This window comes from Dioscorea cayenensis, chromosome 1 (assembly GCF_009730915.1).
Source record: "Dioscorea cayenensis subsp. rotundata cultivar TDr96_F1 chromosome 1, TDr96_F1_v2_PseudoChromosome.rev07_lg8_w22 25.fasta, whole genome shotgun sequence".
Taxonomy (NCBI): Eukaryota; Viridiplantae; Streptophyta; class Magnoliopsida; order Dioscoreales; family Dioscoreaceae; genus Dioscorea; species Dioscorea cayenensis.
In genome coordinates, this window is record NC_052471.1 from 22,631,657 (window position 1) to 22,644,678 (window position 13,022).

A 13,022-nucleotide genomic window follows, 5' to 3' on the forward strand; every position below is an offset into this window, starting at 1 on the left:
TATATCTAAGATATAATGTTTAAAACCAAAAATATTATGAAAATTCATGTTTGACCGGTCATATTATTCATTATTATCACTTAATATCAATTTTATTGTTTTTATTTAATTTATTTTAAATAATGTGGGGTAGAATTAAAATAAAAATAAAAATAAAGAGTCTCATTTTAGATTTTTTTTATTTATCATATATATATAATGAAATATTTTCATGGGCCAAGGCTCCGGTTATGCTTATACTCCATCTTAAACGCTATAAAAACTTTTTTTGGAAATTTTTTATACATTAACTCTTAGCAAATCCATGGAAATTAGTAGGGATCCTACTTAGGGGGCGTTTGGCACCTGGATTCATGCATTGTGAATGGGAATGATATGCACCTATAAGGTTTAATCCCTTGTTTGGCAACCAAGAAAGGAGTGAGTAAAGGGTTGGCATGGTAATGGGAAGGCTTCATGTGGGATCTTCCCAATCTTGTCAAAATTGTGGGCAGTTAGACTCCTGAGTTATGTAATAACTATTATGCCCTTTCTTTTGAAAAGATTTTCCACCTTTTTTTTTCTATTTTTCTTTGAGATCCACCGTTTCCCTTTTCTTTGCTCTCCGATTGTCCGTCTTCTCCGTAGCTTCAGATCCATGCCGACAACGATCTCATCCTTCTCCTCTCCCTCCCTTTCTGATCTAGTCTCAAACGACGTTTAACTAGGTTTTTTTATGTTTCTATAATTCACCATTTTAGTTGTTTCTGTGTTTCTTAGGGATTAAATTTGGAGCTTTTAGTTTTGTTTTTGGTTTGACCTTTGCTCCGTCTGTGATTGTTGGGATTGAAGAAAAATAGAGGAAGAGAAAAGCTATCTTTGTCTTTTTCTGCTTTCATTATCTTGAATGTATTTATAATGGGTGTGTTTTGTTGGGATTTTGGAGCTTCAGGTTTGGAACTGACCTTAAACATTGAGAATATCACTAGAAACCATGTACAAACAGAGCATGATATGCTGAGATCCATGTTTTAATTAATTCTTAGTTCTCATAATTAAGACCTAAGAAAATAGTTTCATAAGACATTTGTAATTCATTGTGGTTGCTTGATGTTGTGTTATTATTATTATTTGAAAAATAAATTCCAATGGAATTGTGCTTTGGGAACTGTTGTTATAATAAAAAAAACATATTGAAGCTATTATATTTTTCTTTAGCAATTTTTGTATATTATCATTGTAAAAGCATGATCTGTCTTAGTTATTAGTAGCAAAAAAACTACATTGGAAGGATGTGAGTAAATTAATATATATATGTATATATATCAAGTCATAGAAACGCTTCAGAATGAATTGGATCTTGACCATTGCCCCCGAGAAGCGTGATGCACTGTTTCTGTTTTTTTTTTAATTTTTTTTTATCATTAGTTGATGATAAATTCTTTGTGGCTATAATTTGGAAACAATTATCCAAACATGGAATGGTACTGTGAAATTCATGGTTCACATATTATTATAGAACTATTATATCTGAAACACTCTTGATAATCTAGTTACATTAATTTTAGAAAAAAAATGAGATGAAACCATGAAGTGAAATGAAAATATCATAAGATACATGAATCGTGCAATAATTCCCATGTCATTATCATATTTATTTATTTTGTATTATTTTTTAATAACTATTTTTAGGTCTTTCTTATGTCAACAGTCAAGCATGAATTCAGTAATTTTTTTCTTCTAGTGGCTGCTTCTTCTAGTCTCCTTTTTCTTTTCCTTCTTTTTAAAATTTCTTTCTCCTTTTTGTTCATTCAATCGGTATTTCCCTTTTTCTGTGTTTCTATTCTTTGCTTTGAATATGATAGAAATAAATAGAGTTTGATGCAAGGAGAACTATGTTTGCTTTCAGTGGTTTTATTTTTATTTTTTTCATAAGATTGAATGTAAATAAAGATTTTCCATTTAATGTTTGTTAATTTCTAGAGTACTCCTGATGTATGTACCCAAAGATCATGACAGGTTTTGCTTTTGAGAAATTATTGTTATGATGTTTCTTGATTTGTAATGTCATTCTTTACATGTAGTTCATCCTGATTATTATCAATTTCTTGGTTTTTTCCCCTAGTTGAATTTATTCATGACAAACATTGAGAATCTAAGTTAATCATAGTTTAATCTTGTATAGGAATGACATATATGTATGATTGTATAGCAATATTTCTAACATGATTTTATAGTAATGACATATATGCATAGTTAATCATAGTTTAACTCATAGTTTAATCATTCTTACAAAACGTATCTTGCTTCATTTGTTAATTTTAGATATGGCTAACAAAAACGTGGAAGATGTTCACACGGAGCAATTACTTCACATGATTTATGCATGCATTTTTTTCGTTGTGAACATCATCATCGCTATTTGTGCAATAAGTGAGGAAAATGATCTAGACAATGTCATCCATTATGAGATTGAGTCAACATGTACTAGGCATGGTAGACAATATGAGTACATGTACCATAAATATGAGATTGAGTCAAGTGTATCGTTAAACTACGGATGGATCGTTGTTGTTTTCCATAAATTATATTGCAAATAGTTAATAATAATAAATATTGCTAATTATTTATTATTTAATATATCAAAATTTTCTTAAGTTATATTAATTAGATTTTAATAACAATAAATTAAAATAATTAATTAATTATATTATAAATATTTAATAATAATCATGTTAACTATTTTCAATTAAATATAAACCATTGTTTTCTAAAATGTCATCCTATTTATATAAAAGGAAATAAGTGTAATTTACTTTATTTCTCTCTCTTTCTTTTTCCTATTCCAAACTCTCATTCCCTCCAACGAAACACCTTCATCATTATCCTCCCCTTTTCCCCTATTCTCATCCCCACTCCTCCCTTCTTCTCATTTCCCCCTTCCGATTCCCAATCCGCAATCCAAACGGGGCCTCAAAGTTTTGATATATATTTTAGATGGGAGATTTCCAATGTACTTTTAAAGAGGTTTCAAATTATAAATTAGACATGTAATTAGGGGCATTTATATGTTTGACACAGTGGACATGTGTCATCTAATTTCTTGAAAAATGGTTTAAACCAAACACGTTGTGTACCATCAGCTTAATTATAGTCCAAATCTAGCGCTTACTCAAGAATTAGACATCTCTAGCATAATAGATAAGTCGAGATGATCAGTGCAAAGATGAGCATGCCCCAAGGGTAAGATTATATGTAAAAGCCCCTTGAAATAAATTAGCTTATACAAGGCGTGCATTTCTACTATCCATGCATCTACTTCTCTATAGACACTTGTAAGAGGTACCCTCTTAGATCTCATGGCTTGTCTCTTATTGTCTGTTTTGTTTGCCATCTTTGTTGTCTCATCATTCCCTCCAACTTATTATGTCCACTAAATAATAAGCTGCATTGAAATAGAAAGGATAGCCCTTCTCAACATTGAAGCAGGCATGTGGAGCAACAACAACACCAACAAAAGCTTTCTCTCATCTTGGATTGGTTATGACTGCTGTTATTGGAGAGGAGTGTCTTCCAACCATGCAACCGGTCATATCACCAAGCTTGACCTCCAATACCCTTATTATGATTTCTTAAATGATGATTCCATAACACCAAGTAAGTTATACTCTTCTCTCATTCAGCTTCACCATTTAAGGCACTTAGATTTGAGCATGAACAACTTCAATAACTCCCCTATCCTAGACTTCATTGGCTCTTTTGCCAATCTTGAGTACCTTAACCTCTCTTATACTCGATTCAATGTAATCATTCCTCATACCCTTGGAAACCTATCACTCTTGCGTTACCTTGATCTTGGCTCATCTTATTATAATTGGTCTCCCCCTCTGCAAGCAAATGACCACTACTAGCTCTTCAGAATAAGATCTTTGCATCACCTTGACTTGACTAGATTGGACCTTTCTAATGTGCCTCATTGGCTTCATGACATTAATATGCTCCCATCTCTTCTTGTCTTGGAACTCTTTATTGCTAACCTCCAAGTTGGTGGTATTCATGATGTTACTCTACTTCATCATCTCAACTTCAAATCTCTTCATGTGATTGATCTCTCTGAGAATTATGACCTGAACATCATTCTATTTCAATGGTTGTTCAATCTCACTAGCTTTGTCCATCTTGATTTTTCTACTTGTGGTTTGTCTACCAAGTTACCTGTTACCATTGGAAACTTGAGTATCTTGAGAGTCTTGAGCTTGTCTGAAAACCATTTTGATGGAGTGATTCCAGAGTCCTTGTGAAATCTTGGTAGTTTGGAAAGACTTTATTTGTCAAGAAATGAACTCAATGGAAGCATTCTGGGAGTTTTTAAACAATCTTACAACTTTAGTTTACTTTGATTTGTCTCATAATAACTTTGGAAAGCTGCAAGGAGCATAGGAAGGTTACAGATGTTAGAGTCATTTGATGTGTCTAAAAACCAGGTTTAGGGATTGATGCCTGCAAGCATTGGGGATCTAAGAAACTTGCAATACTTTGATTTGTCATTTGATATGTTCACTAGAGCGATTCCCAAATCCTTTGGTAATCTCACACTATTGCAAGATTTTTATGGGGATGGAAATAAACTCACTGGCAAATCGCCAAAAGGCATGGAAAACTTTTGCAAGTTATAGATCTTAGATTTTACAAGCAATTCTATCAGTGGAGGCATTGATGGTCTTATTGATGGGTTGTCTAATTGTAGGGAGAACTAGGATAGTTATGCTCCAGAGAGAAGGGAGGACCTAGAAGCAATGTATCTGGAAACAACATGCTGAATGGAACAATTCCAGGGAACATAGGCAAATTATCTAAACTGAAGGAACTTGATCTCTCTTTAAACTCTTTGATGGGTGCTTTAATTGAATCTCATTTTACTGATCTAGTAAACTTGGAATATATGGACTTCTCCTACAACTCATTGTAACTGAATATAAGTGACAATTGGAAGCTTTCTTTTAATTACAGTGATATCAAAATTTGTTCTTGCAAAGTAGGTCACATTTTTTCCACTTGGCTTAAAACTGAGATATAATTAGCTGACCTTTGCTTATCAGATGCTAAAATTTTAGGTAACATCCTTGCATGGTTTTGGAATACAAGTTCTATTTCTCTACTATTTTTCAATCTATCAAACATCAATTCGGAGGGGAGGCTACCAACTTTTTGAGAAATTACACTTTCTTTCTCATATATTTGAGTTCAAACAGATTTGAAGGTTCTTTACTTGAGCTTGATCCCACTAATTTTCTTGGTATCTATCTCAACAACAACTCATTCTCTGGGTCCAATGGCATTCATGTTGTCTCTTTATCTGATAATCATATCAGTGGCAACATTCCATCATTCATTTGCAACCTTACTACCATGGAATTATTTGATGTATCTAATAATAATATGTCTGGGACACTTCCCAACTGTTGGAATTCAGGATTAGCATTACATATTATTCATTTATCAGACAATAATTTAACTGGTAAAATTCTTGATGCCCTTGTGTCTTTCACCAATCTCCAATCCGTACATTTGAAAAACAATGGCTTCTCTAGAGATCTTCCTTTGTCTTTGAAAATGGCCAACAAATTTGACTCTCTTGACATTGATGAAAACAAACTCTCAGGTAGCATACCAACATGGATTGGAGAAAACCTTTCATCTTTAATAGTCCTTGCTTGAGATCAAATTATTTTGAAGGTATCATTCTAGAGCAATTATCAAAACTCTCCTCCTCAGATCCTAGACCTTGCATGATAGGTTTGCATTCCTCATTCTATTAGTGATTTTAAAGCCATGGCAGTCATAAATCACAATAAATCACTTTTTGTTTTTGAACAAGATTTTTCTACTAGGATAAGCAGGAATGCTAACTATGCATACTGGGAATCTCTAATGATAGTCACAAAGGGCCTCTAAATAGAATACTCCAAGGTTCTAACATTAGTCATAAGCATGGATTTACCAAAGAATTAGCTTTCCTGTGAGTTGCCTAAGGAACTGACAAAACTGCATGGGCTACATTTCTTAAATCTTTCTGGTGACCTTTTCAATTGAAGAATACCAAAAAGCATAGGTGACATGAAACAGTTGGAATCACTTGATCTATTAGAGAATAATTTATTTGGTACCATTCCTTCAAGTTTGTCCACTTTGAACTTCTTGGACTATCTGAATGTATCACACAACAATTTGTCTGGAAAATTCCAACGGGCACCCAACTTCAGCCTTTTGATCCATCACTCTATAAATGGAATCATGGTCTCTACGGACTATCTCTTCTGAATTGTGCTAATAAGACAAATCCTCCAGTTGAAAATGAGGAAGAAGGAAAAGGAGATTGTGTTGGTGGGAATGGTTCTTTGAGGAATAGAGAAGAAGAGATAAGAAAGAAAATTGTGCACAAGTCTTCAAGGCATGGGAAACACTTTTCCTTTAGGATTAATTCACCTCCACCTAATTTCAAACCTTGGATGCAAAATGGATTGAAAGGTAAATTTCCATTAGGATGCAATGAAGACCCTTGAGTATGGTTTGCACTTCCAAACTCAAGCGAAGACAACAATGGCTTTTAGAAAGTGAAAGTTTGCTTCTATCTTTTGTGCACTCAAAGAACAAAGCAAATGAACTTGTGAAAAGTTTATTTGTGATTCAATTTACTTGAATGATGGTAGGAGATTATTTTTATAGGAATGAGAAGTGGTGTTTAGAAAAGAGACGCACCACTTCAATAATGAGTGTCATTCAAAAAGACACACCACTTCAATGAAGAGACACACTATTTCATTAATGAGACACACCACTTCACTAATGAGACATATTTTCAAATAAAACAATCATTCATTAATTAATAAAATTACAAATAACAACCTCTGATTAGTTGTATTACAAGAGGTGCTTATTAGATTATTGTCTTTTGGAGTTTTAACTACCCTTAGTGTAGTGTTATGTCTTTATGAATAGGCATAGATAAATTTCTATATGACTTTTCATATAATGAAATAATTAATAGATATACCTCTTCATTTTTAAAATCCCTCACAATCCCCCACCATTTTGAAAATGAACACAAATTCCAATGACTTTGGAAATCTCATGCTTTTAGTAAAAGTGTCTTTAAGACTTGAACTTTCACCTAGCAAAACATAGTTTCACCCATCCGAAATAATGTGGTAGACAAGCGTTGAACCAATTATCCCATTTAAACAGGTGTACATATCTTACGCATAAGATCTCGAAACTATTATATGTCACTTAAGTTGACACAATTAAGATGGCCTTGTGTCTAGTATCCGTTTCATGACAGCTTTTAGAGTCAAGCCCTTAGACTCCAAGAAGCGGCCCCACCTCACTCTCATATAGGTAGACTTTATTAAGAGCACCACCATGGCAGGCACTCTAACAAACATATGCTTTTAGGTCTATTGAGAGCTAAAGCTCAACCTTCCCCTTGTAAACTCATGGTAACCAACTACTTTTCAATCTTGGGATGTATATGAAATCAAGTACTTGCAATTACTCTAATAGTATACTTTCACCATTGAACTCAAGACCTGATGTTACTCAAGTGTGAGTTGTGTTTCCACCATTGGTAATTATGATTTTATGGGCTTCAATCCCATCCCCTTTGATGTTTTTAATACCATATCCCTTGTCAATCCTTTCGTCAAAGGATCAGCAAGATTTAATTCTGACCGTATATAATTAATTGAAATTACCCCACTTATAATCAACTCTTTTACAGAGCTATGTCTTAGTCCAATATGTCAAGATTTTCCATTATAAACTTGGCAATAAGTCTTTGAAACTGTAGACTGATTATCACAATGTATAGCCATTGGTGAAATTGGCTTGGGCCATATAGGAATTTCAAGTAATAAGTTTCTAAACCATTCTGCTTCCTTACTATATGTAGCCAATGCTATAAACTCAGATGCCATGGTGGAAGCTGCAATACATGTCTGCTTCTTTGATACTCAGGAAATAGCACCCCCACCAAGTGTGTAGACCCATCCACTTGTAGAAGCATGATCCTCGGTGTAATTTACCCAACTAGCATCTGTATATCCTTCTAAATTTGAAGGATTACCACTATAGATCAAAGTATAATTTATCGTCCCTTTCAAATACTTTAAAACTCTATACACAACATGTTAGTGGTCTTTACTTGGATTGCTATTGTATCTACATAACCTTCCTACAACATAAGCTATATCTAGTCTTGTGCATGTTATGACATATATCAAGCATCCAATTATTTTAGCATATTCTAGTTGTCTCGCAGGACAACCTTTATTTTATTCCAACTTGATACTAGAATCAAATGGTGTAGAAACAGGACAACAATTAAAATAATCAAACTTCTTTAATATTTTCTCAACATAATGAGATTGGGACACGCTAAGACAATTGTTATCCTCAATTATTTTAATTCCTAGAATGACATCTACTTCTCCCATGTCTTTCATGTCAAAGTTATTAGACAAGAATTTCTTTGTTTTCATAACCTCATTTATATTAGTGCCAAATATTTACATGTCATCTACATCAAATTATAACACATTTTCTGTAATTAAATTTACTATATAAACATTTATTAGATTCACTAATTTTAAACCCATTTGCTAGAATCACCTCAACAAATTTTTGATGCCATTGTTTAGGGGCTTGCTTAAGACCATAAAGAGACTTAATTAGTTTACACCGTTTTATGTTCTTTACCAGGAAAAACAAACCCTTCCGGTTGTTTCATACACACTTCTTCTTCCAATTCTCCATTAACGAAGGTTGTTTTAACATCCATTTGATGTATTACAAGAATGTACATTGAAGCAAGTGCAATAAGCACTCTAATAGTAGTAATTCTTGCAACAGGTGCATATGTGTCAAAATAATCTATTCCTTCCTTTTGTGTAAACCCCCTAGCAACTAATCTTGCTTTAAAGTTATCAATGGTTCCATCTACTTTTATTTTTTTCTTGAAAATCCATTTACAACCAATTGGTTTGGAATAGGGGGGAGATCAACTAGTTTTCATGTTTTATTCCCCATTATTAAGTCCATTTCATCTTGTATGGCTTCTCTCCAAAAAGCTGCATCTTGAGATTTCATAGCCTCTTCAAATGTTTCAGGATCACCTTCTATATTAAAACAAATAGGTGCATGACTTTAAATTCTTTCACTTGTTCCTTCAATAAGGAACATGAAGAAATCTGGGCCATATGTTTTTGCCCTCCTAACCCTCTTAGTTCTTCTAGGTTCTACTTCTTCTAATGTATCATTAGTAGAAATATTATCCCCTAGATTGAATTTGTTATTTGAATATAACATGTCCTTTGGCCTAGAAATTAAATTAAATCTATTTTTTTGAAAAATAGCATCACTTGACTCAATAATTGTATTTATAGGATAATAATCATTTGGTTCAATTACCAAGAACCCATATGCTTTACTATTTTTAGCATATTCCATGAAGATACATTAATTCCTTTTTTCCTTTTTGTTGGAGTGTTTGTGGGACTCCTCTTCTTCCAATACATGAACTTTCTTATGAGCCTTGATATCTTTTGTATCATCTTGTTTTCATATACTCCTCTTCCAAGTGAAGATAATTTCCCAATTCCTCAAGAGATATATCTTCCTTTTTATGCTTGAGATTCTTTTTGAAATCGTTCCATGATAGAGGAAGCTTGTCTATAATTGAGGAGACAATGATAGACTCATCCATATGCATGTTATGTTGTTTGAAGTTATTCAAAATGTATTCAATTTCACGCATTTGTTCCTTGATAGATTTACCATCAATCATCTTAAAGTTATTAAAATGACTCACAAGAAATTTCTTACTTGTTGCATCCTCTTGCATGTACCTTGCTTCTAGTTTCTCCCAAAGTTCTTTTGCCGAGATTGAGTCTTAATAGACATTAAAAAGTGCATCATTAAGCCCATTGAGAATATGTCCAATGCAAATGAAGCCATCATTTTCCCACTTTTGCCTTTCTCTAATTTCCACAACGGTCTTTCTTTCTATTTCTTCTGGTTTGCAAGTAGTGAGGACATACACCACCTTCAATGTAATGAGGAGAAATTTCATCTTCTTTTGCCATCTTAGAAAATTTCCGCCTTCAAACCTCTCCAACTTCACAAAGTTCATGGTCAAATCCTTCAAAGAAGCTATTTGTTTGCAAGAGTGATTAAGCCTAAAGATTGTTGATGGGGATGGTTCTTTGAGAAATAAAGAAGAAGAGATAAGAAAGAAAATAGTGCACAAGTCTTCAAGGCGTGGGAAACACTTTCCTTTTGGCTTAACTCACCTACACCTAATTTCAAACCTTGGATGCAAAATGGATTGAATGGCGAATTTTCTTTAGGATACAATGAAGACACTTGAGTATGATTTGCAATTCCAAACTCAAGCAAAGACAACAATGGCTTTTACATAATGAAAGTTTGCTTCTATCATTTTTTGCACTCAAAGAACAAAGCAAATATACTTGTAAAGAGTTTGTTTTTCATTCAATTTACCTGAATGATGGTAGGAGATTATTTTTATAGGAATGAAGTGGTGTTTAGAAAATAGACACACCACTGAATAATGAGTGTCATTCAAAAAGACACACCACTTCAATAAAGAGACACATTATTTCATTAATGAGACACACCACTTCACTAATGAGACATCTTTTCAAATAAAACAACCATTCATTAAGTAATGAAATTACAAATGACAATCTCTCATTAGTTGTATTACAAGTGGTGCTTGTTAGATTAGTGTCTTTTGGAGTTTTAACTACCCTTAGTGTAGTGTTGTGTCTTGATTAATTGTCATAGAAAAATTACTATATGACTTTTCATATAATGAAGTAATTAATAGACACACCTCTTCATTTTTAAAATCCCTCATAGATTGGACAGAGGTGTTATGGCTTTACATAGGTCTTGCGGTGGGATTTATAACGGGCTTCTGGATGATCATCAGTACCATTATCATTAGGCAAATCATAAGAATTGCTAATTTCCGATCCATTTACAATGTGTATGATTAGATATATGTGAAGATGGTTGTGTACTCTCGGAGGCTGAAATCAACTTTCTCAAGAAGAATTAAGGTTAGGCTTAAGCTTTTACTCTTCTATTGTTGTACATGTATTTATATAGTGCAGTATGAGCTGATTTTATGACATTCAATATATAAAATTAATATGATATAATTGTAATCTTTATTAGTATGTCATCGCACACACCATAAAGCCATATTTGGAGACTATAAGATTTATATTCCAAGTTTTACAAAATGATTTACTAGTTGTGCTAGATAATTTCCGCATAAATGACAATGTGTAAGTTCTGCTTAGTTTAAGAGGGAGGGAGGAACAAGATTTTTCAAATAAGTTGTCTTTCATTTGCCTATCTATCTTAATTTCTGAATTCAATCAAACAAAAGAAAGCATTAGTCCTAACTTCCTTCAATCCAGACATAGGCTATAGAAATGCTTATCACTCTTGACCAATATATTTATGCTTTCATCTGTTCTAGAAATATATTTTGATTAAGATTATTTTTCATATTTATATTGCACTTTTGAGCAGTTCAAATAATTTTAATTTGATTTCTTATTGGGTTGTCGAGGTTATGACTTTGTTGTTCTCAATTTTCAGGACCAAGTAACAAGTCAGATGGCCTAACTAGTTTTATATCGCTTTGATGTTAGCATATTATATTGCTTTTATTACGAGTCCCTATTCATTCCATAATTGAATCATGGTTTGCAATTTGAATTATTATTGTATTTGAAATCACTAGGTGCAGACAATCATTATATGTGTTATTTAAATTATTATTGTATTTGAAATCACAAGATGCAGACCATCATTATTATGTTGTTATTTGAAGGTATAACATTTTGTTATGTTTCATGAGGATATTAAAGTTGTTTACTGATATTCAACCATTAGTTCCTGTGATTGATATTATACATTGTGGTTCACATTCTGGATATGTTGTCATTTATCAAATGCCGACTTGTTTTAGAAGACATGAAAACTCTACTCTGTAGTCTTGTTTACTCTTGCCTAAATTGAAAATTATGAGCTACTATGAAAAGATCTATTGACAGATCTATTGAATACATTATGTTTAATTGGAAATTTTGAGATCGTACATTACACACTTTTCAAGAAAACTTAGTTTTGAATAAATTAATTATAGTTGTTATTACGATTGAAAACTATTTTAATAATTATTTCTATTCAGATATCTAGAGGGATAGGTATTGATTTGAACAGACCTTGCACGCCTATGGGATAGTTTTAAATTATTGCGCATGGTTGTCTCATGCTTGAGCTCATTCCTCAGTTCAGGGGTGAAAGTCATGTGTCCAAAAATTATTTTTCAATAATAAGAAAGAGAATGATGTGAACCAGGAAATAACCCTTCGTTGCTTTTTTATAATAATCAAGATGATAACAATGCTTACTAATCTTTACCATATCAATACATTAATACAGAACATGAAATCACTTAATATATACCACATGGTCATGAACATGCTTTCCAGAAAATGAATCACCAAAACTGTAACAAAACACAAATGAAGGAATAGCGAACTGGTGTGTATACCATGCTTTGCACTTGGAAAAGAAAACAAATACCTGTTATGATGTTCAGGCCAATTCAGACCATGCTAGATGAGAGTCCTTGTGAAGAGCAGTTGGTGAGGTCTCAATTCCATCCTCCAACATTCCGGTAATTATTTCCATGGAAGGCCTTTTACGGTCTGTTTGTTTTGCAGGATTTGCAAATACTTGGATGTGAAAATCCCTGGATTTAAGAAATCCACCGTTTGTTTGAAAGGATTTCAGAAGTCCATGTATTTCCAGATCCCAAAAATGAGGGATTTTGGAATTCGGCTAAAATGGCCGAATTCCAAAATCCATGAGTTTTGAATCCACTATCTCCACTATAATCTATGTTTAAAATAACTAACCCACTATCTCCAACATTAACT

At 32.9% G+C, this 13,022-nt stretch overlaps 1 protein-coding gene across 1 annotated transcript; it reads left to right on the forward strand.

Annotated features, from left to right (window-relative positions):
• Positions 1 to 4,792: 4,792 nt before the first annotated feature.
• Positions 4,793 to 8,022, forward strand: LOC120257859 (receptor-like protein 38). The gene is made up of 4 exons (XM_039265147.1): positions 4,793 to 4,944; positions 5,232 to 5,541; positions 6,159 to 6,507; positions 7,931 to 8,022. Exons 1-4 carry the CDS (start codon positions 4,793 to 4,795, stop codon positions 8,020 to 8,022), a joined length of 903 nt encoding a protein of 300 aa, XP_039121081.1.
• The last annotated feature ends 5,000 nt before the right edge of the window (positions 8,023 to 13,022 follow it).